The sequence below is a fragment of the Sparus aurata genome, chromosome 4, assembly GCF_900880675.1.
Source record: "Sparus aurata chromosome 4, fSpaAur1.1, whole genome shotgun sequence".
Taxonomy (NCBI): domain Eukaryota; kingdom Metazoa; phylum Chordata; class Actinopteri; order Spariformes; family Sparidae; genus Sparus; species Sparus aurata.
In genome coordinates this window covers 37601599-37627870 of record NC_044190.1, presented here as the reverse complement: position 1 = coordinate 37627870, position 26272 = coordinate 37601599, and the positions used below count along the sequence as shown (strand labels likewise).

The following is a 26272-nucleotide window of genomic DNA, read 5'->3' as shown; positions in this document are numbered from 1 at the left end:
TTTTATCATTGTATTATGAAGGCGAGGTTTATAGGGAAGCAGTTCAGACGCAGACGGCATGATTTTTCTACAGCCTTCACACTCTAGAATCTGTATTTACTTCAGAATTACAAATGAAAGCAAAGAAGTTGTCTGTTGACAGTTTAACTAACTTTTAGGTTTGATGGTATTTTCTTTCACCATGACATTTTCTTTTTACATTAGTGATTGAGACAAATCCAGAAACCCCTTAAAATCAATGTGAATCACTCATTCTTTATTAGCTGTAGCTGCTTTGATAAGTTTGTTTGTTAACGTCTAAATCTGATTATTTCCTCTTTCGCCTCATCAGGACTCTAACTGGAACCTGAATTGTTACTCCCTTCAAAAATGGAATTATTTCGTTTATGTTGCTTTGTGAAAGTAATAACATTTTTTCTCTCCCCCTTTTTCTTTTAGGAACTGATTTCCTCCCCACTTGGAAGCCGAAACTCCCAGACTGACAGCCAATCAGAGAGCTCCCAGAGTAACAACCAGGCTGACCCCGGCATTCTCATGGCTGCTGATCCCAGTTCAGCATTCCAGGAGGAGAGTCAAGTTCTGAACATCTGCCCTCCTCCGAACAAGAAGAAGTACGTGTGGAACCCGACAGTTCTGCTGAGTGATGGCGGACAGCGCTGACGTGTTTTTTACTCTTGTTGTCTTGTTCTTTCAGGTGTTCACCAGAGGACACAGACATGGAGTCTGGAGCTGATTCCACAACACACTGCATTCAATCTGAGGGTAGGAGCTCCTCTCACATCCACGTCCAGTAGAGAACCTGTTAAGAATTAAACATTCCCACATATATTACTTGATTATAGCGTCATCTGTGCGTCTGTGTTTCAGAGGGAAACTCTCAGTTTGGTTTCCTGGAGCTCTCTCAGAGTCAGGATCTGCGTGGTGAGGTGGTGAACAGTCGGGAGGAAGAAGAAGACGACAGCGTGCCTCAGCCAGACAGCGAGAGACGCACCAAATTAGGTATAAAGGATTTTATTTATAGATGCTCTTTGTAGTTGATTCTTTTTCAGACCTGTAATTCTCTCTTAATCGATACAGAGAACACGACCGGAACTTCTTGAATTTCCACTGTTAAAAGGCCGCAGTCCGGCCTCGTAGCTGGGGAATATACTGAATCCAATTTAAATCTGTCGGCGAGAGAAAAATAAATGGAAAATGTAACATACAGGGAACCCTCAGGTCACTGAAACAATTTGATTAGTGAGCTGATGTGAGTCACATACTGCAGCCTTCAGAGTCACCAGATCTCACCTGACCCTCACATGATGACGATGCTCTTCACCATCATCATCAGATCTACACATGAGGGAACATCTTTTAGCAAAATTAAGTTTATCCATTAAAGCTGAGAGACTTGAAGAATTTGTGACATGGAGCTGAAGATGTTCTTAGAGGTTAAAAACACGTTAATAAGTCACTTCATGTTGGTATTACCTTTGAAATATGTCTCGTCAGTGGCTCCAGTTCATCTTAGTTGCGTTGACACTTTTTATTTATTTAACTGCTCAAGATGCAAAGATGAACTATGAAGAGGGTTAATTTCATTTCTACCTGCTTCACTCACAGCTTGTCTTGTATTGTGGTGCTGCCGGTGAAATACATTTACACTGTGTGTGAGTTTATCTAATGATGGCATGACAGCTGGGTGTAATGGTTTATTATTCAGTTCCTGATCAAAGCATTCATACTGACAATGAATGTTTTAAAGAGTCAGTCTAACTTATACCTACTTTTCATCAGCGGCGGAGCAGACCGTCAGCCCCAGGACTTCAGAGAGTCGGGACAACAAAGCCGTGAGGTAGAGCTCCACGTGCTGTCATTAATCTGCCGTTCACTGGAGATCACACACCGGTTTGATCCGAGCGCTGTTTGTTCTGTCGTCCTCCAGATCAGAGGTGAGCTCCAGCAGCTCACTGGAGTCTCCGGGTCAGTCGGGCAGGCAGCTGAGCGTTCAGGCTCTGCTGCACTCACAAGTCCTCCAGGCTTCCTCTGAGCAGGACCAGCAGGACTGTGAGATCCTGTCCTCACAGGAGGACATGTTTGACACGGACAAGACAGGTGAGTACACACAGATGGGTACTTAAAGGAACTCCATGCTGTTGTTTTTTTGTTTTTTTTTGCACTGTACACATAATCCAACAGATTCTTGTCGACCCCCAGTTTAACAAAACCTCCTTCCACACGTCACAAAACACCCTCTGATATCTGGCTTTTATTTAAATGTGAAAGTCTATAATTGTTTTTCACCCCCGCATCAGATGACTCTGCAGTACAGACAGGTGTTCCATCTCCGATCAGTTGTGATGGAAACGCAACAATTCGACGAGCACACTTATTTCTTTCCCCTTATGGAGCACGATGTGATGACACACACTTTCATCCATCTCTGTTCCAGCAGCGCTCGAACATCCATAAGCCGGCGCTGAGTGTGAAAGAGAGACTGATGTAAAGTGTGTCACTACATGAGTCCTGTCAGCTTTCAACAGAGATGGGAAGAAAAGCAAGACGTCTCACTCCGTAGCCACTTCCATCATTAGCTCTGGAAAAACCCATGTCGTAATCTGAATATTTATATATGAAATCTATTTATATAGAAGACAGTTTGATGAGGTTTGTGATCTGCTTCTATCCTGTTTCCTGTTTTTCCACCGTGTGTGTGATGGTGAATGTGACACACACACACAACAAAGATGCAAACATTTAAAAACCTTCACGCTGATTTTAGTCTGAAAGTTGTAACGGTCTAGAAACCATCTCGTTGTGGTCCAGACGATTCTCCAAGTATATTCCAAGTTTATTTATTTTTTATTCCCTCTCTCAGGCGCTGCAGTCGACAGCACCGTGTCCGAGCCGGAGCAGCAGGCTCCGCCCACATCGACACCGGCCAACACTCTGCGACTGCTGCACCTGTCCGGACAGGAAACACTGGTGCAGGAGAGTCTGTCACAGTAAGTCACACGTCTGCACCTTTTTTATAATGAGTTATCTTCTCCACACACAAGCTAGAGAACCTTGAAAATGTCCTGATCTTCTGCTCTCTTTCCCTTTTTCTCCAGGAGCTCTGTTGACTACGTCGCCCCCACCCCAGACAACTTCTCCAACACCCCTTTAATTGTTCCCAGCTCACCGACCGAAGCGGAGAATGAACACGGTAAATGACTTTTCGCCGACTTTAACGAGCGAAAATAAATTGAGAGAGGAGGTCAGCTGTTAAATGGAGGTAAAATGAATTTCCTGTGTCAGGTGCTGATGAACCGATGGATACTTCACTGCCCCCTGAGGACAGAGCGGGGGAGAAGGAAGAGCCGATGGACACGGAGGCCGCCTCTAAGCCACACCCATCTGCCTCTACCCCTGTATCCCAGAATTCCCCTGGTTTTGTGTTGGAGCGAACCCTCTCGATACCCTCCCAGCCAGAGTTCTCCCATGTATGTGTGAGCCTTTTTATTCATGTAGTTGTTTTAGAGCTTCACCCCTCTCTCTGTTTCATTCATTTTATAATTAATCAATTCATTGTTGCGTTAAATGTCACAGAAAATTGCACATCACAATTTCAACGTCTTTAAATATCCTGTTAATAATGATGTTAAACAGAGAAAATCATCAAAACCTCTTGTTTGTCTAGTGAGAATCAGAATGTTTGATAAATTAATTGTTTTGTTGGACTAATTGGTTAATCCACTTATCGTAATGTTTCTGTTTTTTTTACCTTGTCTCATCTTTTATGATTTGGAGGCAACAGATTGAAATATAAATGTGCTAAGTCATCTGAGAAAATGAAAGTACACGGTTGATCCATCACTTACATCCACTAAACTTTTTTCAGTGTTGTTCTCTGACGAAAACAGAGATGATTCAGTAGTCTGTAGCAGGGTTTCCTCTACATGTAATTGACTGTGGCGCACCGCCACGGCAAAATAAAAGCCGCCACACCTTAAAAATTCAGGCATAAATAAATCCAGTGGAAATATTTTACCGTCGTCTTCCACCGCAGTATTTGACGTTAACTAGCATGTTGGATATTTAGCTTGATAATTAGCTAGAGGATTAAAATGGTCACTTAGAGCAGAGTCCTGCACGGGTCTTATTTTACAAACCCGCGAGAACCCGCCATACTTACAACCGCATCCGACCCGTTTTCGGACAGTAGCACAAATTACATTCGTTCCCGAGCCAACCCAGTATAAATTGATACCGACGTCCGAAGGAAAATTGGACGGACGCAATTTTTAAAAGTGAAAGTAATCCAGCGTGGGGAATGGGAGTTCTGGGAGGGCGCAACGCCGCGCAAGCACGCATTAATGAGCTCATATGAAATATAAATGCTTATCATTTGTGTCGCTAATAATGACTGATGATAAGTGACGCCTTGAAAATGGCAATCGTAACCCGCCTCTTCAGGCGTCCGACCCGATCTGCATCTGTGTCCGACACAGTACATTATTTTTCACCCGCGCAGGACTCTGACTTGGGTAACTCCTCTCTTAAAACAAATAATAAAAATATTTCTTTACAACGTGAATCTTCATTCCAAGCCCATGCAGGGCTGTAGAGTTACGCTTTAAAGTGATGTGAACACATAAATGAATCAATAATCACAATCCGTGATGTAATATAGATGATTCTGAATTGGGCCGTTCTGCATCAGGATGAGTACTTTAACTTTTAGTACTTAAGTATATTTTTCTTCTCATGCTTCTGTACTAAAGAATGCAGGACTTTTACTTGTAACAGAGTATTTCTGCACTGGTTTTGCTTCTTAAAGGTATAGAGGTTCATCTATAATGACATCATGTAGTTGCAGCTCTGGTTCATGATTTTCTGTTTCTGTGTTTTGTCTTTCCTCTCAGGACGTGTTCGTCCCGACGCAGAGCCAGGAGGCGCCGCAGCAGTCAGAGAAGAAGACGGAGACACAGTCTCAGCGTCTCGACTCGGCTCCTTTCACTTTGCCTTTGCAGCTCTCGGTGAACACCGAGAGCAGCAGTCCAGCTCAGCAGGCGTCCCAACACCAGGAGGAGGACAGCCAGGCCACGCAGATAGAGGACCTGGAGGAGCCGCCCGGCGCCGACACCAGCGACTCTGTGACCTCACGCGGCGATCAGAGGAGCAAGAGCAACGGCGTCCCGTCAGAGTCACAAACCGCCACCAGTTCCAAACCTTCCACCTCTTCTGAAACACCAAAGCATCGCAGCGAATGTGCCAAGGACGAGCAGTCCAAGACCGACCTGTCGCAGAAGTCTGACGCGCACAAAAAGACTTCTCTGAATGTACAAAATGTGAATGTAAAAGACAGAAAGGAGGCGAGCTCTGCTGACGTTGTGTCCTGCTCTCAACCAAAGTTTGATTCCTCTGATGTGACTGTGAACAGCTGTGTGCAGGAGACTCCTTCAGACACGACGCCCTGCAGTTTGCCCTCTCAGTCCACGATCTCTCAGACATCTGCTGTGGATGTGGTGAAGAGCTCTGTAGACTCGAGAGCAAAGAGTCAGTCTGTAGAATCATCCTCACAAAGGTGTGGAGCCGTTGGTAACAGTCAAAGAGTCAAAGACATGAAAGATGAGCGTCAGCAGGGTGAAGCAGAAAGGGAGGAGGAGGAGGTGATGGAGGAGGAGGAGGAGGAGGAGGAGAGCACAGTGGGAGGCAGGGCTTCAGGAATGGCTCTGGTTCTCTCCCAGAGCCAGCTGTTGTCTCCGGAGCCCATGGAGGAGGACAGTGAGGACAGAGGAGAGGACAGCGTCATCGTCGTCACAGACAGCGAGAGAGACTCCCAGATCCTTCAGAAGGATGTGACGCCGCAGTCAAAGACCAACAGCTCCCAGCCAATCAGAGACAAAGTGTCCGCCTCCACTAACGGCCACGAGTCCCAGGCTCAGGTGAAGAAGGCGCACGTGGATTCTGATAGGCTCTCTCAGACTGAGAAGGCGGGACCTGAACCAGAGGGGCTCAAGGATAAGAGCCTGAGTGACAGCTCGGGAGGTAAGCTGGACATCGGAAGCATGTGTGTGATATTCATGACGCAGGTAGAAGCAGTCGTTCCTGACCCGGTGGGTTCAGACCCAGTACAGGAGATCATGAGAGGAGTCATGTGGGTCGGGCTGCCACTAACCATTATTCTCATTATCACTTATGCTGATGATTACTTCACGATTTACAAACTTAAAAAATGACAAATGCTTATAAGAGACAAACATGACGTCTTTTAAATGGCTAATTCTGTCCAACCAGTTCTCCAAAGCAAATCCTCACATTTAGGAAGCTGGAACCAGACGATGTTTGCTGTAAAAAGAAATTATTTAACTGATGAATCAGTTGTCAGAATAGTTAATGACGCATGACCCAGCAGTCTACTTTTATACTCACTTGTAGATTTCAACCAGCTACATTATTCTACTGAGAGATTATTAAAAACATTGACAACACCTCTCGCATTGTTACAGAGGGTAAAAAACATCTTGGATCTGTCCCGCTGTCCAGATCCACAACAAAAGTGGTTCATTTAAGTTTTGTGGAAATCCACAATAATAATAATGATATAATAAAGTCTGATTATCTAAACCACTGAAATAAACAAGGTAATAATCTCTCATTGCACAAGAAGACTGTGTTTACAACTGGGGCTTTACTTTTGTTTTCTGTTCCTCATGTTATTGGCGATCTTGGGGAGGATTGTTTTTAATCTGTCTGGTTGTCTGACTGCTATTTTTATGATGTCATCGTGTTCCCAGATCTCAGCAATGAATGTATGATTACTTATATGCACAAGTTAGGTCTGTAGTTGTAATAATTGTTTTATAAATGTTTTGCTTTAACAGGAAAGCTGCACTGAAACAAAGTTGATTTGATCCCAATTCTGATTTCCCTCTACAGAGATTTCCTTCCACTTCACACTTCCGAAAGAAGGCGAGCTGATTGGTCCTGTCGTCGGTGCCACGCCCCCTCTAATCAACCAGCTGAAGCAGACGCTGAGACACAGCACTCCCATTGGTGGGTTCTGGTGCCGGACGCACAGGAGCTCGTTTCTCTACTAAATGTCAAAGCGTTGTAACAAGAACTGACGCCAAGCTGCTTCCTTCTCCTTCTCCTCAGAGATCACTTCCTTCAACGATAAGTCAAACGTGGCGAGCGATGTGTCGGCAGATGTGGCGATGGCGGCCAGCGCCATCACGTCGGGGGACAGCGGGGAGGACACGGTGGAGAAGGGAGACGGGAAGCTGAGTCTGAGGATGAAGCTGGTGACTCCCGTGGAAGAAGGCAGCTCGGAGCGCTTCAGCCTGCAGAGTAAGAGCTCTCACACGTTCACGCTCGACTCTGGAAGCGCGCGTGTTCTCGAAGACGGTATCTATGGTGACGCCGGATGCACTCATCGCCCTCTCAGTAATACTTTTCTTTCCACAGAGCCAACGCTATCAGGAGAGGTTGGATCTGGGGTCAAGGCTACCACTGTTGCAAAGGCTGTAACCAGGTAACTGGCACTTTAAGTGGATTTCTTCTTATTCCTTATGTGTTGCTGGTTTCCTCTTCAGCCTCACACACAGTCACACCGATGTGTTTTGATATTTACAGATGTCTTTGAATGTCTCGTGAGCTGACAGAGTTACGGATAATTTAAGTCCTCCTGATGAAAAACACGCCTGTTCTGGTGCTGGAAGATGATGTTTAAGTCTTAAATCTATCCGAACTATTTTTTTAAACCTGGTTTAACTAAACTCTGATAAAACCTAATCAGTTAAATTCACCTTTATTAGTACAGCCCAGCTTTGGCTTTAAGTTTACGCACATTTGACTCTCTCAGCTGCAGTTTATGTCTTTGACAGACGAGGTAACACCGACAGATCAGTTAGTTATTTTACTGCTTTGGAACAAGTTGTAACGCAGGTGTTTTCATGTCCCTGCAGCCCGTCAGTGTTCAGTCGTGTGAGGCAGGTGCACAGGCAGCAGGACGCAGAGGACGACACCACACCTGTCAGGTGAGCGCACTCACTGCTACACTGCAGGAGTGCATGCATGTATATATCGTTTGGTGCATATTAGGCTCTATCATTTATGTCATCGCGTCAGGGTGAGAGTGACCGCGATGTTTGAGTTTTGCCTTCACTTGGTACCGCAGCATTAACACGGCACCGTAGTGGAGCAGAAATCTCAGGCACACTTCAGACAAATGTTGTACCAAGGCACCAGGGGAGGAACCTGTCAGCGGTGCTCCACTTCCACCAGCTTTGCAGTCTAGATTTGTAACACGGCCGTGTGTAGGATTTGAAAACCCCAGACAGAATTCACAAGCAGGGTTTGTTTTATCGCAGTAGTTTGTAGTTTACATGTCCACACAGTCGGACCTGCTCGAGCTGCACACGTCCGTTTGACCCTGGGAAGTATGAATAGCTTCCCCCTGTTGTATTTTGATACACAGAAATAGGACTTTGGCCACCGCTGTGTGTAAGAAAGAGAGAGAGACCTACTTTTGGAGCCTGGCGGTTGGATGGATGGTTATTTTTTGCACCGACTGTGTGTTCTCTGGGGACGCGAGGAGCAGCGAGGTGGAGTTTTGTCCTCCTGCTCTGACACAGTGAGGTCACTTTACAAAACATCTCCTGCAGTGGAGTTCTGTCTTTCATCCACTTGTTCCTTCACTAAGTCATTGACTCTCACAATATGTAAAAATGGTTAAACATCTAAGGTGTGTCCTGATGGTGGAGCCAGAGGACGGGCCGCAGGGTTAGCTAATTAAAACATGGCTCCTGGTGCTTAATTTAAGTTGAGGTGAGATATTTTTGTCTGTCGGACGTCCCGCAGCGTCACATTTATACATTTCAACATCTTTGCAGAGGGGATCTCTTCGCCTCGCCGCAGAGGAGCTCCCAGACCTCCTCGCTGGGATGCAACAGCCTTCCGAACAGCCAATCGGAGCCGTCGCAAAAGGAAGCGCTGGCTACATCGCAGGAGAACCCCAAGGATCCTCCCGGCCCTGCAGAGCAGTCGCAGGGCGGGCGAGGACCACCTGAAGCTCCGGAGCAGCCCAACACTATCAGGACGGAGGCCAGGCAGAGGGTCTCCCAGCAGGTCTTTGACAACAGCATCAGCTCCAGTCCGTCCAAGGTCAGTCAGTCTACTCGCCGCACACAGAGGATCAGCAAGGTCAGCGTGGAGATGAACAGATTAGAGTTGTGATCATTTGTTCATGCTGAACATGGTTACTGCGGTGTGTCGTTAATGGTCATAATACAAATTAAAAGAGAGATGACTGCGAAGATTATTATTTTACTAGACAACTAGGAATATCCAGAAAGAAACAAAAGGTCAAACGCCAAGTGGTGAAGCTTTTACTTTTATTCTCAGATTTCCATTTACGTTTCCATTTCTCATGGTTTTTTGGCATTTTGTGTGATTTGGCCCCCCCACAGTTTCTGAGTGCAACACAGCTGTCGTGTTGTTTTGGGGTTATAAAGTTACCAAATGTAGAATTTTAAATGTTCAACATTAAAACAGGCTTTATATCTCAGACTGGTGGAAGTGCATCCCACACAAACAACCTAACACCGCTAACAACGTGCTCAGGTGTTTGTTTTGGGCGTCAGTGGCGGCGCGGGGTGTCGCGGTGACTGCAGACATGTGGAGGTGGTGTTGATCACTCTGTCCTGTGTGTCTCAGCTCCGTCAGCGGACAGTCTCCCAGCAGACCAGCTTCGATGCTCCGGGGCTGCGCTCCCCAGCTGGCAGGGTACGCAGATTGTACCGGTGTAACGTAGAGACGGTATTGTTGTGCTCGTGTCTGTGAATACTGTCCAGCTGACACGGCTGCGTTCTGTCTTAAAGGGTGAACGAGAGTCTCCGTCCTTTAGAAGAAACACAGGCCCCTCCCACCGCAGACACGTGCGCACCATCCAGGAAGTAAGGACCACCATCACACGGATCATCACAGACGTGTATTATGAGGACGGCAAAGAGGTGGATCGCAAAGTCGTGGAGGTAACAGACGGATGATTCATTCCGCTGGTTGTTTGAGTAGCTCAGTTATTACCAGCTGCTCTGCCTCAACTTTCTGATTTCTATTCTAGACAGACAGTAACCACTAACTGCTGCTAAACTGTAAAAATAGCTTCTGTTAGCCAGTTAGCCCAGTAAGCTGTGCAGTTAGCGGCCTTATTACAACTTGGGCTTGAACACCACCTCCTCCTGGCAGTCTGAAGCTCCTCTGCCACAGATGTAAACACTTCTCCAGGTCCGAGCAGAGTTAGCTAGCTGATACTGCTGCTAGCTGTAGCAGCTACATGAGCTAACTAGTTGCGCAGCTAACTGAGTTGTCCACCAGAAAACTCTCTAAATCTTTAATCGTTATTTTCTCTGTGAAATATGATCATGTTTCACCAAAATCAGCTAATTAAGTTATGAAGTTTTGAACTGGGAATCGTGCAAATCAACTCTTTTGGACTCCCAGAATAAAAGTATAGAGCTTGAAATGTATATATGTGTATATATATATACACATTATAGGTCTCTTTAGATTGTATTTAGCTTTAAGTGATGAAGGTTTTCATTTAGAAAGGTGTGTGTGCTCTGTCGGCCTAATTTTTATTGAGGGTAGAATAAGAATAAGAACAACCACATATCCACATATTTAAGTTATTTGATTTTTTACTTTTTCCATGTTACCAGGAGAGCGAGGAGCCAGTGGTGGACTGCCAGGTGTTGGACAGCGACATCTCTCCGTGCCGCACAGGCAGCAGCTCCGTGACCTCCGGTGACCTCGCTGACATCAGCTCTCTGTCCTCCAAGGCGTCCAGCCTGCAGCACAGTTCTGGAGGAACCAGCGGCAGCATGAGCCTCGGCAGGCCGGACTTCATCATGCCGCCCAGCCGAGGAGCCAAATCCATCAGGTACTGCCTCCAACTCAACGCAGCCAATCACATTCTCTCGTTCTCCTCAGTCCTGTCAGTGAAGTCTCTCTCCGCTTTATCTGTCTGTACTAGCTGCATGCTGTTTCCTGTGTCACTCCTCTGCCTTCTTTGACTTTCTAACACCGTAGTTTCTCAGTGATTCACTGATCCCTGCCTGCTTCAGGTTCAGGTTGCTCACAGGCATGAGTCTGGGGTCACCAGTCACCACTCATCCAGTGGGGTGTCTTTGGTTTTGAGCGTGGCCTCAGACCGGTGCCTGTGCAACCTGACCGGCTCCGTTCGTCCCCTCTGTGTGTCTGCAGTCCCAGGAGGGGAGGCGGGCATCAACAGAGGGGTCACAGGGGTCACAGGGCAGGGTCAGTGTTCGCAATGGACAGAGGCTTCGGCACCCCGGGGTCCCGGGCCTTCGTCCCGCTGAGCCCCAGAGGAAGGGCCAGAAGGGGCCGGCCCCCGTCCCGCTCCCCCATGTCCAGGTGAGTCCTCTCTGAGGCTTGCCCCGCAGTCACAGAAACCCCGGACCAGGACTCAGTAACAACATGCAGACTGCACCAACCAACACCGCCCACACTGTCTCTGATAACACTTAACTTTTACTCTTTCACTAATCTTCTGCTGCCTAATCTTCACTCAGAGCTGCGACTAACCACTAATGACGTAACTAGTGTCGTGTTTTTCTCACTTAATCCATAAAATGTTCTATTTTGGTTTTGTCTGACCAACAGTCCAGATAATCCGTTTATAATCATGTGTAACATTCAGGAAGCAAGGAAGATATTTGTATCCTGAAAAATAACCTGAAACATGATCAGTAATCAAACGAAACAGCGTACTATTGTACTTTGTACGAGTTAGCATTCAGAGATAACTCAGGTACTTCTTGTTACTTTGTTAACATCGCCTGTCTGCAGATTCTTACCTGTTGGAACTTTTCACCTGCATTTTTTTGGCCACTGCGAGTCAAACCGTGCTGCGTCCGTTTGATTCCCCATGATCAGTATTACCGCTCAGAGTTGAGCCGAGCCCTGATTGGACTCTCCTCAGAGTGGGACCAAAGTTCTCCTGCCAAGCGGGCTGCAGTGAGGTTTCACGATCACGACCGACCCGCGACGACCCCCCAACATCTTTTCTCTCTTAAGCTGTTCAAGAGTCGTGATAAAAGCTTGTTGTGAAGAAGTTATAGAAAATTAAATTTACTTAGTAAAGCAGTACAGCAGAGAGGGAGAGTGTTACAGCAGCGTGTATGATTTCTACGCAAGACGAGCGCTTCACCAGTTAAAGACTCACCTTCAATTCCTCGTCTGATGTTGATCTGACAGACTCTCTGTTTGTCCCTCTAAGGAGAGGTGGAGGTGGTGGCGGCTCACTGCAGAGGCTCGGCGGCGGTCCGCCACATTACTCCTCGGAGGACGAACCCTTCACCCGCATGCTCCCCCCGCGCCTCCCCACCAGCCCCACAGACGCCGAGCTGCCCAGCCACTCCGACTCGCTCAGGTCATCGTCGGAGGAGACGAGCTCGGCCGGGAGCAGCTTCGTCGGCCTGCGGGTGGTGGCCAAGTGGTCGTCCAACGGCTACTTCTACTCGGGCCGCATCATCAAAGACGCCGGCGAGGGGAGATTCCGACTGCGGTTCGACGACGGCTACGAGTGTGAGGTGGCGGGGAAGGATATCCTGCTGTGTGATCCCATCCCCCTGGAGACGGAGGTCACCGCTCTGCTGGAGGACGAGTACTTCAGCATAGGTGAGGAGAGGAGGTGCAGGTGTATCCGTCTTTTTTCTCAGTAAAAAGAATATTCAGGATGTTCATGTGAGGAGATGAGGAGTCTCCATCGGGGGATCGTCTTATATTTTAAAAAGGATTTGTCTGATGTTCATTTTGAGTCTCAAAACGAACAAATCACTGATCTTCTGTCTCGTGTGTGTCTGTGCAGGTGTCGTCCGGGGCCATAAGACTGAGGGGCAGGACTTGTTCTACAATGTGGAAAAGGACGGCCAGAAGCAGTGGTACAACCGGACCGCGGTCATCCTGTCTCTGGAGCAGGGGAACAAGCTGAGGGAGCAGCACAGCCTCGGGCCCTACGAGCCCTCCACTCCCCTCACCAAGGCCTCCGACATCAGCCTGGGTAAGACCGCCACAGCTGGACGCAGACGGATGTGCGGCGATCATAGACTTCAGTGATAAATAAATGTTAATTCTTCTTAGATAACCTGGTGGAGGGGAAGAGGAGGCGCAGAGGAGGCCCCGGGGGTGAGAACACTCCCAACCGCGGCTCCTCCAGCAGCCCCCGGACCCCCGGCACCTCCAGCAAGAGGAAACTGATGAGCTCCGAGGACGACAGGACGCCGGCCAAGAGAGGCCGCAGGGGCCCGGGCGCCAGAGCCGGTACAGAGCCCCGCTCGCCGAAGCCATGACTGCATCTGAACCAAGAGGGGGGGGGGCTGGTTTTATATCAGGGTCTTATGGTTTATGGGATTTTTAACTGAAGGACTTTTATGTTTTAAGTTTTTGGAAAACTCCAAAATGAAACCTAGATTTTTTTTTTTTCCAGATTTATTTTAGATTTTAAACATAATATATTATTCTAGTGTGAATGTACTTTAACAATAACATATTTAAGGTTTTAATTCATCATCAGTGTCTGTTATTAACACTTGTTGCTGATATCAGGGAGGAAAAAAAAGACAAAACTATCGATATATTGGCAGATAATATTTTAGAAAACCACATTTGTTTGCAATGATTTGTCAAATGTAGTTTGACATTATTTTATTAATGCTTATTTTAATTTTAATGTCGACACTTTGCAGATGAAAAAGCATTTTAATGATTTTTAGAACCTGCTGTTGTAACATGTTGTTTACTTCCACCACACGTTTTTTAAATCTTTTATTTATGTCTTGATGAAGTGATAGATGTCAGGTTTCAGTTGTCAGTATCAGGTGGTTTTTGTACTGAACATATCTAATACATTTGGACCTGCATGTGGTCTGCGTCCGTCCTTCTGCTGCTGCTGCTGCTGCTGAGGCTGACTCGGTAATTAACAACATGCACCGGTATGATCATGGTGTTGGTCCACAGGTGGAGGGAAGAGACGGTGTGTGTGTGTCTTTAGAGTTACGGGTGTATTTGCTTTGGAATCTCTTTTATTTTAGCCAATCAGTATTTGATGCTAAAAAGGTCGACTGAGCCAAATGACAGATAAAAGAATCTCATTTCATTCGGGCATGCAGGTTATATTTTTCCAGATTTGTTGGATCTTTTTCCAGAAACTGTGTCCCTGTTTCTCTGCATCATCCCACAGAACAGTCAGCAGCTTTAACAGGAACAATTCAATAATCTGAAAACCTCGACAATCTGCAGTCATTTGGTTCAGCGGACCTTTTAAGTCCATCTGTGATTTTATCTGACAGACTGTAACGCGTGGTTCTGTCCTCAGCTCAGCGGGTCGGTGTGTGTAACACCTCCGGCAGCGGCACTGATCTCCCCGGTCCGTCTGGTGACGTGGCAGAGACTCACGGCCCGCGGCCCCAGAACACGTCTCTCTTCATGGGCTTTGCCTTCATGCTGACCGCCTCGTCTGAGTGCGACCGGCTGACCAACAAGCTCAGCAGCGACGAGGAGGATGATGGCGAGGGTGAGATGACCAACGACAAGATGAGAATAATCATTTAAACCAAACTGTTTCCTTTAATTGTAGATTGATCATTATTTCACATATTTTCTTTCAACAGATTACGTGCAGACAGGTCCGTATAACAAAACATACACAGAGTCCCAGCTGCAGGCAGGTGGAGGCTTCATCCTGCCAGACTTCAACGAAGAACAGGTGAGAAACAACACACCTGTGGAACGTTAAACTCCTGGTGGATAAAACAAGTTAGGCCTAGAAATCTCGTATACAATCACTGCAGACAGTAATTTATAACCTTGAATCTTATAACCAATCAAAAATCAATTCAAGAGAACCTCTTATCTTTTTTTCACAATGGATTTTTTTCCCCATCCAGGGAATTTTGTTTTTTATGAAAGATTTACTTGGTTTCACACCTGAGAAACATTCAGGTGGAAAAAAACATTTCAGCTAACCTATTTTTAAAAAAAAATGAAATATATATTTTCATGTTTACCCCCACTCTCTTTAAATGTCACTGTTTGACACATGAAGATATCTTTTTGTTTTTTCTCCTGAAATTTTTTTTCTATTAGTTTTCACACATTTTTTTCCCTTCATGGAATTTTCTTTTTTAAATCCGGGCAAATACTTTTCCCATCTTTGACACTGAGTGGGGAAAAAAATTCCGTCTTAAGTTTTTTTCCCATGTGTAAAACTGAAAAACATTGAAGAATTCAAAAAATATTTCCAGGTGTGATGCAGCGTAAAAAAAATAAAAATAAAATACAATGTGAAAATGTAAAAAAAAAATTCCTCCTGGGAGAAAAATTCATTAACAATTCACTTGATTTCAAACATGGGGGGGAAAAAAAATTCCCCTATGTTCGAAACAGAGAAGAAAAACATTTTATTTTTCATGTGTGAAAAGAAAAAATTTTTTTTTTCAGGTGTTGCACAAAAAGAAAAGAAAATTGAGAATTTTTGCCCCCAGTGTTTTAAAGTGTGAAGAAAAAAATTATAATTTATGAAACTGAGTGAAAATATTTTTTTCTCATTTGGGGAAAAGACAGAAATTTTCCTCTTTTCAATCACTCTTTTTAGAAAAAACATTCTGGGGGAAAAAAAAGATCTTCATGCATGAAACAGAGTTCTTCTTTTATTCACTCTGTTTGGATTTTTTTCACTTTGTTACACAGCTGAAAAAAAAATCTGGATTTTTTTTAACAGGTGTGAAACTGAGTCAAAAAAGAATAATGAAACGATTATTTTTCTCAGAGTAGAAAAAAAATGTCAGGAGAAAAATAAAAAAGATGTTCTTCTTGGTATTTTTTCTTTTTTTAAATTCAGTCTGTTTCACACATGGTGAAAAAGAATCATGGAGCATTTTTTCCCCACATGTGTGAAAGTGATTTCTAAGAAAGAAAAACAACAATGAAACATTTCTATATTTCACTTTTTTCCCACTCCATATCACACTGGAATTTTCTCTTTCGCCTGGGAAAAAATGTTAATCACTTAAAAAATTGTAAGTAGTAGTAGTAATTGAGTAGTAATTGTACTTAAATATTGCGTAGATTTATTGTTGAAGTCAGTTTTCTCTGCTGTTATTCTCTGTGTTCAGCATCTAAAACGTCGAGCTGAAGCTCCAGTATAATCATACAGCACTCTGTGTGTCTTTCTTCCCTGTTTGTTCCTTCTTCAGTGTAAGGCAGCTTACCAGAGTTTGCTCATCGCGGACCAGCACTGTCGTACAAGAAAGTATTTGCTGTGTTTGTCCAGCGGGGTGCCGTGTGTGTCACACATGTGGGTGAGAGACTGCTGCAAAGACAACAAGCTGCTCAACTACAGGAACTACCTGCTGCCGGCTGGTGTGGGGCCGGATGACGCCATCGTAGAATGGTAAGATCAAGTTCCACCTCCATGTGCTTTACATTTTTATAGTTTACCTGTATGGAGTAATCAGGTTTTATAAGCAAAGTCAAAGAGCTAAATATTTGTTCTTCTGTCGGCACAACTTGGAAGCCAAGTAGTGAGATGCTGTCTACGGAAAATGGACTCGCTTTTTTAATATATTCTTTTATCTTCTCTAACCAGGCATCCCCGCTGCAGCCCGTTCAAGGCTCTACGGGTCCTGCTGGTGTTTGAGAAGCCGGTGGAGCTGTGGGCGCAGCTGATCACACTGGGCGGAGGCTCGTCTGTCCGACAGTTCCAGACCGACAAGGACAGTTCAGGTACAGACTGCACCGCGTGACGTCCACATGGTTCCTGCTGGGACTGTTAATGACAGTTTGTTCTTCCCTCCGTCTGCAGACATTCCTGCTGGCAAGTACGACGTCGTGGTGACAGACCGTGCCTGTCCACCATTGGTAGAGAAGAATGTGACGTCACAGGAAGTCCCGCTGGTGTCTCCTGAGTGGCTTATCCAGAGCGTCATCCGCGGAGAGTGCCTGGGTTTCCACAGCAAGCCTCAGTATCGCCATGACTACTCGTCATAATCCGACTCTTCACGTGCAAAATGCCTTCGACCATGTTAAATGTTCATTACGGAGCCCCCTCAGGGTCATGCTGCAGATTCTTTTAGGAGTGATTTTGTGTTCCCTCCAAATATGTTCCGTGTTCCCTAGAAATCACGTTCTCCTTCAGTTCTGTCTGAGCAGCGATATCATGGATCAAACACATCGACCTCTCCCCAGATCAATGTGTTTGATTAATATGACGCAGCTCAGAAAGAACTGAAAGATAAAAAAGCGTTGCGGGGAAACTCAAAAATGATCATGAAGCAACGCAAAAGTAGTCCTAGAAAAATTCCCCCCCATGACCCTCGGAGGACTCCGTAGTTCAGCATTAGTTCTGTTGCATGCCTCTGCTGTATATACCTTTATCCTGTCTGTTTTTATGGGATAATAAACTGTGACCCTTGTTTCATTTTAAACGATTTATTTTCTCTACAGAAGTAGAAGGTACATACAAGGTTTTAATATTTACACTTTATACAAAAACAGTGATACAGAAAACATTTCCTCACTTCAGCTGTAGTTCTCTCAGCTGCAGACAGTGTCAGGTCGAACACGTCGAACACGCTGAAGTGAACAGACTTTGTTATATTCTCAGCATTGTTCGAATTCAACAACAATTAAATGTTTCACGTGCAGACTTTATTCTCTGGTGATCCATTTTCTCTACTGTGTTTATGAATATACTTTTTTTACTTTTATGAACTGGTCGACACAAAAGGGTTTTGCCAGGATAATCTGAGCTCCCCGGTGAAAACACAATTTTTCACTTTATTTTTTCTCCCCTTCCGTTTCACAGAAGAAATAAAGCGACAACTGAGTGGGGAAAAAAAAGTTTGGTATAGTGTTGCTCTTGTGGTGGAAATGAACCTTAGAGGGAAAAACAAAACTTTTTTCACTTGGTTTCACACTTTGGGAAAAGAGTTTTGCTGAGGACAATAAAAAAAAAAATCTGAAAATTAGAAGAAAAAAAGTTAACTTGGTTTCAAACAAAAAATGTCGTCCCAACTTTTTAAAAACTTTCACATACGAACAAAAAAATTATGGGGGATAAAAATTTAGCAATTTTTCAGTTCATCTTGGCAAAAACCTTTCCTATAAACACAGGAGATAAAACAATTCAGGTCAGACTTAGAAAATGGATCGTCAGAAAGAAAAATCCTCACTTAACCCTCGGGGCTATAAAGCAAACTTATACAAGTTTGACCTATTGTAGGCTACCGTTGAAACCGATAGAATGAAGTACTTTTGAGAAATAGGTCGACATTACAGGAGATGAGACTCAGATGAGTAGATTGATACCACTCGTGTCTGCATGCTGGATATGAAGTCAGCTAGCATACAAAGTTGGAACAGCTAGCCCAGCAGAATATCTCCAGTGGAGTTGATGCTAAGCTAAGCGCCTCAGGAGGTCCACAGGTAGAACTAAAGAGAACGACAGCTTGAGTCACTAAAGTTAGGTCACTTTGTCCGAACAAACAATTTGCTGATATCTTTATTCTTTGCTGTCTGCAGCTGGATAACACCGGCGCTGAGGTCGGAAAATGATTGAACGATGTGGGTGAACTGACTCTTTCAAGATAACTGCAACGGGCATGCGACACTTGCAGTATTTTAGTTGAAGCGAAAGCAGAGGGCGAGACTGATCTGTTCTGTCCGGTGTGACAGTTTAGCAGAGATCGACACAAAGCTGAATCCCCGGCGCTCTTAAACACTGAAAAGAAAGAAAAAATAAATATGTGGATTAACGCAGAGCCTGTTTGATAGGAGCTCTCTAAAAGAAAAAGGTGCTGGATGCTGTAATAATCTGCATGTGGACATTTTATCCCACCAAACGTAACATTCACAGTCCGTCCTACCTGCCCAGCGTGCCTCCAGCCTGTGTGTAGTATTTGTTGTAGTCCAGTCGCAGTAACAGCTGAGCCAGATCAGAGTTTATCTGATGGTTCCTGACGCTCGAGAGGATTTTAAACAGTAACGATGACTGGCGTCTAAAGCCCTGGAATTGAAACGTGGTGGTTTTATAAAACATACTGATACATTTTTACATCATTAGAGACATGAGGAGAAACATTAAAAGTGGCTCACCTTGACCAGGATGTCCAGCTGAGCAGTTCCTCTCTCGTCCAGCGACGCCACCGTCTGACTGACCAGAGAGCAGAAGTTGTGACACAGCTCGAGGATCTCGTTCAGACAGTGAAACACCTGAGGACAGAAGTGAACAAACGGTCTTCTTTAGAAACAACAGATTCATTTTAGTATTTGATGAAGTTGCAACATGATTAGACCAGTATGACTGATACCGGCTTCAGGAGGATGAAGGACTGGGCGAGCAGGTTACTGAGGAAGTGGTCGTGGGCCAGACGGATGCTCTCGAAGTCTCTGGTGGAGTTGATCTGCTGGAGCAGCTGAGAGAACTGAGACTCGAGCACGTCCACCTGAGACACACAGCAGGAGAACAGCTCAGCTGAAGCAGTCTGTGTGTTTCTTACTCAGCTGAGTGCCGATTCCATTTTCATTTTAAAGATACAAGATTTTTCATATTCTGAGAACAGATGTGTTCTCTTTTTAAGACAAGAGAGTCAAACGTAGGACTGTCAGTGAGCCGGATAACGTTGCCTGAAACAGTTTCACTGAGATGTATTTGATGATGTCATATCCAATGAGACTTTTCAGTGTGAAGAACTGTTCATGGTGGCTTTTCCAGGGTGAGATGTTTGTTGAGAGGGCTGTGACTCTGCTGTGACTAAATCATAAGAAAATAATCCTATAGACACACTTTCCTGAGCTAAAACAAGACTGTCAGGCCCGCTGGCAATCCTAGTTTCTCTCTCTCACCTTCAAAACAGCAGCAGTATTAAATCTGTGACTCCACTGATGATGATATGAGAAGCAAACCTGAGCATGATTGCTCTTAAAAACCTCCTGTACTCTCGATCTGTTCTCTCTTTGGGAAATGTGCATTCATACATATTGTTTACACATGCGGTGCCTCCTTCACTTTTATTACCTGTAAGTAATACTGCAGGTTGTCGATCAAGAAGGCCATGTGGTTGCGTAGTCTCCACTTAACAGCATCTGTCTGGCTGGACTTGAGGTGTTTCCTCTGCATCTGTAGAGCCCAGCAGTGCTGCAGCTGCGACTGCACCCGCCGAACACTCAGGAGGTACCTGAACACAACGTTGTACCTGAACACACAGGAGAGGAGGCTCAACAGCGGCACTCAGCAAACAACTGAATAAATGCTCGAAAATATGAAACCAAATGAGAACGCACTTCTCCAGGACGGCAGGAGTGAAGAGGATGTGCAGCGGCCACTGAACCTTGTAGGTGAGACCGAGAGCAGCCCAGCCTGTGGGAGGGACCTCGCGAGGGGAGGTGTCCTGTGGAGGAGTGGCTCCGTCTCTGGGGCCCGTCGACTCTGAAAAAATACAAACGCACAATAATGATATATTTCTTTAGTGTCTCTTGGATGTTCAAAACAAATTTCAGTACAATTCAGTGAAAACTAAGCGATAGGTGAGGTGTTGAATAACATACATGAATCAGGAAAATGCTAAAAAAAAAGTATTAAGAGTATAACTGTTGGATTTACAAAGTCCCATGAATTTAATAGAACTTCCTACTAGATTTCTTTTCAGGAAATTCCATGACATGAGCAGGAAACATTATTGGGTGAGTTGGCATGAAATGACCCAGCTGCTGTTTGTGGTGGAACTGTTTATAAATACATCTTAAAACCACTGGGTGGCGCCACAAACCAAATAAAGACGCCTACAAATGACTTAAATAAAGGTTTTATATAATGAACGTTAAGTGAGCTGTGTGTGTGTGTGTGTGTGTGTGTGTGTGTGTGTGTGTGTGTGTGTGTGTGTGTCAGCAGCACACCTTTGCTGTCTTTGCCCTGGTAGTCCACAGTGAGGTGCAGCAGAGGCAGGAGGTTGTCGTCGTCCAGGAGAACTTTATGAGCCGCCTGCTGAAAGGCCACGTTCACATCTGAGGAACAGAGAACACGTTAGAACACACTCGGTTTCTTCTTATGACAGCTGTCACTACGGCTGCAACTAACAGCTACCTCACCATCAATCAATGTGATGATTACTTTAACGAATTATCATTTAGTCTATAAAACTATGAACAATTATTGTCACAATTTCCAAGAGCACAAAGTGACGTCTTCAGATTTTGTCCACATAACAGTCCAAAATCCAAAGACTCTTCAGTTTACTGTCATAAATGATGAAGAAGAGCAGAAAATCCTCACATCTAAGAAGCTGGAACCACTAAATGTTTTGGCATTTTTGCTTAAAAACACCAGGTAATGAAGGAAACATCCAACTTTAAATGTGAACCTTTAGCTACACATTGTCAGTAATTATAAGAGCATGTTATATATTTTACAACACATGCTGGGTTTTGGGGATGTTATAGAACAACAGTTTACACTTTTGTACATAATTTGATTTGATAAAAGTGAAATGTAAAAATAAAAGTCTCTCCTGATTTAAGGAAACATGTTTGTTTGGCAAATGATTGTAATAGTTTTTGCAGTGAAAATTCAAATTGTGATGCCAAAATGATCATTTTCACTAATCGCGAATCATACTGCAATCACATTATCTGACAAAATATTATATATTTTTTTTTTTAACTTTATGATGCAGTCCTAACTATGATACTATGTTGTTTCTTTCAGTAATATACATTTTAAAAATGTCAGTGTGCCCACAAAACACATTTTTCCCTTAAAAAAAGCCAAAACCAGTGAAATAGTGACTCAGTGGCTGATATGAAGCCACCACTGTTCTCTCAGTAGTTTGTGCCTGTTGCTCTGTTGTCACCTGAGAAAACATACAAACATGAATAAAATCCACATATGTAGCATGATGCCACTGGGTCAATATGCACTATTACATTTTAGCCGTAAATATGATTGGACTGTTGGTTGTCATGGGTATAAAAACAGGAGCAGCAACAGCTACAGAATGATTCTGTACCTACTGAACATTAAAGTCTGAGACAAACTTCACAGATCTGTCTCAGGTCTAAATATTAAAATCTACCGTGCTCAGTGACGGCTGTCGGAGGCGTCTTCAGCATGTGCTGCGCAAGGTCGATGAAAACCTGGTAGAGCTCGCCACGACCCAGCAGGTAGAAGTCCTTAATAATCTGCAAGCAAATACAAACATTAGTACTGTTTCTTCCTCACGTCATGATTTGGGATCCAGAGCCAGGAGTGATTCATATGTACCTTGAGCTGTTCCAGCAGATCCGACTCCTCCACCATCAAAGTCCACAGATGCTGGAAGTTAGACAGATTGTGACGTTTTCATTTAGTCACACTGAGCGTGGAAGCATAACTATCTATTACACAGCAGTATCTGAGCTCACCTCTGCCACTGTGCTCCTGATGTGATCGATCAAATTTTCAAAGTCCACCAGGCTGAAAAGAGGCTGCTGTTTGAGTCTGTGCAGCTCTGCAGCGAACAGGTCCTCCTGGTGCTTCAGTATGGAGCCTAAACGCAACAAAACAATCATGTGTTGTATTCTCTTGGTGAAATAAAGAATAAAACTAGACTTTGCTGAGATCATGTAGACTACCAGCTCTCGATGGGCTGTGGTTGTGGTTTTCAAACATCTGGACTGATTCTCCAACAAAAAGGATCTTCTCTGCCACTCTGATGGGAATGTAAGAAGGCAGCATCTCTGTCCGCAGTGAGAACTGCTGCAGAGACGGAGCCAACATGTTCTCCTCCTCGATCAGCCTCTGCACCACAACAAACACAGATGATCATGAAGACTCCTAAACAAACTGAGCTCCTGTCGAGTGTTTAGGTGTCGGCTCTCACCAGGTCCTGCAGTTCTCTGAGCTGTTTCCCGCTCAGGCCTCCCAGCCCCAGGTCCTCCTCCTCTTCCTCCTGGTTGGCAGCGGCTCCTCCTGCACTGGGCCCCTGCTTCACGAAAAACTCCTCGCTTTGGTCCAGCAGCAGTCCGTGCAGCATCCAGGCTGCCAGCTGCTTGTACATCACACCGTGGCACACAGCGAGAATTCTGAAGGATGTGTGAAAAAAAACAAGATAAATTAAATTATGAAATGCACTGTAGTGTAAAACAATGGTTCAAAGTAAAAAGCAGGAATCAATCCTTTACTTTTATTATACTGTCCAGGATAAGAACTGTTTGGTGTAGCATTTAATTGACTCCAGTATGGAATCAGATGTCAATAATGACTTGCACAAATTATCAGAGTAGAAACTTTGTATAAAAAAATACATTACAACATGTTTTCTACTCTTTATTCTGTTCTTTACAGACAAATTATTGTTTTAACTTGTACTTTTGAGCTTTAAGTTTGGATCATTTCGCTTCTGAGAAGGCAGGGTTCATAACTTATACTGCAGCCAGCCACCAGGGGGCGATCAAGATGTTCTGGCTTCACTTTAGGGGAGCTGTCATGTCGACCATCTTTACAGAACAGTCGACAGCCTACCCCAAAGATGTAAACACAATTTTAAACTTGGATTAATGTCTTTCCCAGAGTGAGCTGACTTACTTTTCTAAGGCCATGCGTACGGGAGGAAGCCCCCCACAGCTGTGCTTGTACACCGTCTCCAGGATCTGACAGCCGTGGATCTAAAGTAGCACAAACGACACCAAGTGTTACCTTTTGTACAGATCAGATTTCTAGTCATTTTCTTCAGGAGGCTCCCACAGTGCTACCTCTGCTGGTACGTCACTGATGCTTTCCACCAAAGAAGAATTTTTTTGCTCTCAATTTATGATAAATAACTTTAGTCTCTCCCTAAGCATCTGTGGTGATAAAGGGGATAAAATGTGCAATACGAGCTCTGGTTTGCACTTCCATGTAGTAGTTACATACAACCCTGACATCTTTGATCAGTTTTTTCTTTATCTTTTGGGGCTCTGTGGTGAAGCCTGTCGTAATCCGTCAGTCAAGTCTTTCCCTCTCATGTTCAACTAGCAGCACTGTGCTCCAAACTGAATTTACATTTCCTGGTGAACTACCTCATAAACAGTTCTTACCTTCTGTGATTTTATAGTTTCTACCACCACCATCACTGAAGGAAACAGCAACTGAAACTTTACAAATAGAAAAATACAGTGTTAGACAGACAGATGTGTGCACTGTGGAAAGACTTTCCAATATGAGAGTGTCTTCATCAACTCTAAATGGTAAAATCTTAAATTATCTCTTAAGAAATTTACCTGATCAAGCTTGTAATTGACATGAGATATTGTCAGATGTGGATCTCCAAGAAACTGAAACATACACACAAGTTAAATGAGCATTCCATCACATGCTTCGACATTTACACTTTTTGACTGCAACATGGTTTTACCTCTTGTTCAAGGTCCAGCAGTGCCTGTCTGTACGGCTGCAGCATGGAGTCCAGCCCTGTGCAGAAAGCCCGCAAGTAAATTCCATGAAGTCCCGTCTGGTTGGGCTGATTCGTGTGATGTTCCTAAAGTACAAATTGAAAAAAAAAATTAGTAGATAGAAAAGTCAAGGTACGACTTTGTATCTTTGTAGAACAACAATACTACAAATGCAACCAAACATTTACAGTTCAGTGTAACAAAAAAGTTACTTTGACTGAATAGTCAGGATTCCTAAAAAGATGTATGACTAAATTTTCATTTTAGAATTAAAATGTTTCCAAGCTAAAAAACGTATTAGGAATCCACTCACTTGAGGATGCACATGGCCCGTGTGTTGTTCTATAAACTCTGTAAAGCGAATGTAATCTGAGCCCAGTTTAGAGAGCCGGTTGAGGACACTGGTCTCACTGGGGTGGAGGAAGGGAAGGTCCTGTGACACCTGTGGGTCAAACAAAGTGGTTACCTTCACACGAAAAAACAATAATTAAACTGAACAGCATGTGCCTCTGATATATAAAGACTACTGTGGCATACAAAACACCACAATGCTTTCTTTCCTGTGCCTCTGGACAAGTCAGGTTTAAACTAGGAGTCAACTTATATGGGCTTTTTTTTTTAGGTGCTTTACTCCATTTTTTGTTATTTCATTCTTCCTCTGCACTATATTTATTTGATAAATTTGGTTACTAGTTACTTTGCAGATTCAGACCTGAAAGTGTTTACAGGCTATTTCTTGTGCCATTAACCAATCAGATGTGTTTATGGGCCAGGCATTGTGTAAGAGGACTCCAACTTTCAGTGTTAAAAAAAAAGTGTTACTCTGGAAGAAATATTAGTTAGAAGAGAAACATTTTTCCACTGAAAAACTTATTTATGCCTTGACACACTAAATAAACAACATCTATTTGTTTCCATGACTGAATAAACTAAATAAACAAACTGACCTTAAAAAGGACAACACAATTTCATACTGTATTACTTTGTTTACCTGTGGCGGACCCTGCCACCTTTCTAGTTCCAAACAGTGTTCTGGGACCTAATTTTCCTCTGAGAGCAGCTTGTTTATTAACGTATGGGAAAAAAAAAATATTTCCGAGTTTGAATTTCTTCTTCAAAACTACACAGTGGCCCTTAAAGTTTGCACCCATGATCCAAAAGATAGCAGGTTTGGTGACTGGAGCCCTTTTAATGCTAAGTGTAATGTATATGTCTGACACCTTTAGAGTTCTATCAATACAACCTGTAACTCTATAGGATAGGATTCAGCCCCTCTTTTCTCTTATGCAGGTAGCTACAATAAAACCTCTTTCTAAATGTTTCCTCATTTCCAAATTGCCCTGGTTGTTCTGAATAATTTGAGGCAGATAAATAATCCACAGCGCAGTTTGTAGCATGGTACAGTATATATCCCTTGTAATTGCTGAATTATACGTTAGCAAATCTAGCTAGAACAAATGCATAACTATAACATTACTGTCGTTAATCACACTGATATACTTTCAATATGTTTGGCCTGTATAACAGAAGCAGCGGGTTTTGACAAGTATAAAACATATTAGCTAACATGTAACTTAACGTTAGCGTCTCTCTTCGTCAGAGAGCTGCAGTCTTTCAGTTTTACCTGCAGTCCTGTTCGTTTGTTCCATGTGAAAATCGTCCCCGGATAGCCGCTTAACGCGAGTAACAGCTCGTGAATCATTATAATTCAACTTCAAATGACTGAAATTGACAATCATGCAGCAGAGAGCTTCATTCAACGACCAAAACAAACTGCCGCCCGAGCTGTCGCAGGTTGGTGACGTAGCGACGCAGAGCA

General features: G+C 44.0%; 2 protein-coding genes across 6 annotated transcripts in view; one reads left to right on the top strand and one right to left on the bottom strand.

Annotated features, from left to right (window-relative positions):
* The window catches only part of tp53bp1 (tumor protein p53 binding protein, 1), a 23322-nt gene extending 5848 nt beyond the window's left edge, over positions 1 to 17474 (top strand). For 2 of the 5 annotated variants that reach the window (XM_030413650.1, XM_030413651.1), the window contains exons 3-28: positions 439 to 611; positions 695 to 762; positions 868 to 999; positions 1780 to 1837; positions 1928 to 2097; positions 2861 to 2987; positions 3096 to 3190; positions 3283 to 3467; positions 4890 to 6015; positions 6907 to 7023; positions 7126 to 7317; positions 7435 to 7501; positions 7932 to 8006; positions 8862 to 9132; positions 9685 to 9753; positions 9849 to 10001; positions 10689 to 10909; positions 11233 to 11403; positions 12269 to 12669; positions 12860 to 13051; positions 13132 to 13311; positions 14366 to 14563; positions 14661 to 14755; positions 16245 to 16441; positions 16637 to 16773; positions 16853 to 17474. In XM_030413650.1, the coding sequence (XP_030269510.1) occupies positions 439 to 611; positions 695 to 762; positions 868 to 999; positions 1780 to 1837; positions 1928 to 2097; positions 2861 to 2987; positions 3096 to 3190; positions 3283 to 3467; positions 4890 to 6015; positions 6907 to 7023; positions 7126 to 7317; positions 7435 to 7501; positions 7932 to 8006; positions 8862 to 9132; positions 9685 to 9753; positions 9849 to 10001; positions 10689 to 10909; positions 11233 to 11403; positions 12269 to 12669; positions 12860 to 13051; positions 13132 to 13311; positions 14366 to 14563; positions 14661 to 14755; positions 16245 to 16441; positions 16637 to 16773; positions 16853 to 17037 (5055 nt within the window). In that variant the 3' untranslated portion in view covers positions 17038 to 17474. The remainder of the gene's footprint in view (positions 1 to 438; positions 612 to 694; positions 763 to 867; positions 1000 to 1779; positions 1838 to 1927; positions 2098 to 2860; positions 2988 to 3095; positions 3191 to 3282; positions 3468 to 4889; positions 6016 to 6906; positions 7024 to 7125; positions 7318 to 7434; positions 7502 to 7931; positions 8007 to 8861; positions 9133 to 9684; positions 9754 to 9848; positions 10002 to 10688; positions 10910 to 11232; positions 11404 to 12268; positions 12670 to 12859; positions 13052 to 13131; positions 13312 to 14365; positions 14564 to 14660; positions 14756 to 16244; positions 16442 to 16636; positions 16774 to 16852) is intronic. The other 3 variants (XM_030413652.1, XM_030413653.1, XM_030413654.1) reach the window with 3 other exon arrangements.
* On the bottom strand, positions 17463 to 26272 carry tubgcp4 (tubulin gamma complex component 4). The gene is made up of 18 exons (XM_030413655.1): positions 26078 to 26272; positions 24767 to 24895; positions 24417 to 24539; positions 24283 to 24336; positions 24100 to 24156; positions 23609 to 23688; positions 22905 to 23106; positions 22657 to 22822; positions 22447 to 22571; positions 22307 to 22357; positions 22119 to 22224; positions 20944 to 21051; positions 20332 to 20476; positions 20066 to 20243; positions 19359 to 19493; positions 19144 to 19260; positions 18915 to 19054; positions 17463 to 18769 (listed from the first exon to the last, which is right to left on the bottom strand). Exons 1-18 carry the CDS (start codon positions 26153 to 26155, stop codon positions 18763 to 18765), a joined length of 2001 nt encoding a protein of 666 aa, XP_030269515.1. The 5' UTR covers positions 26156 to 26272; the 3' UTR covers positions 17463 to 18762.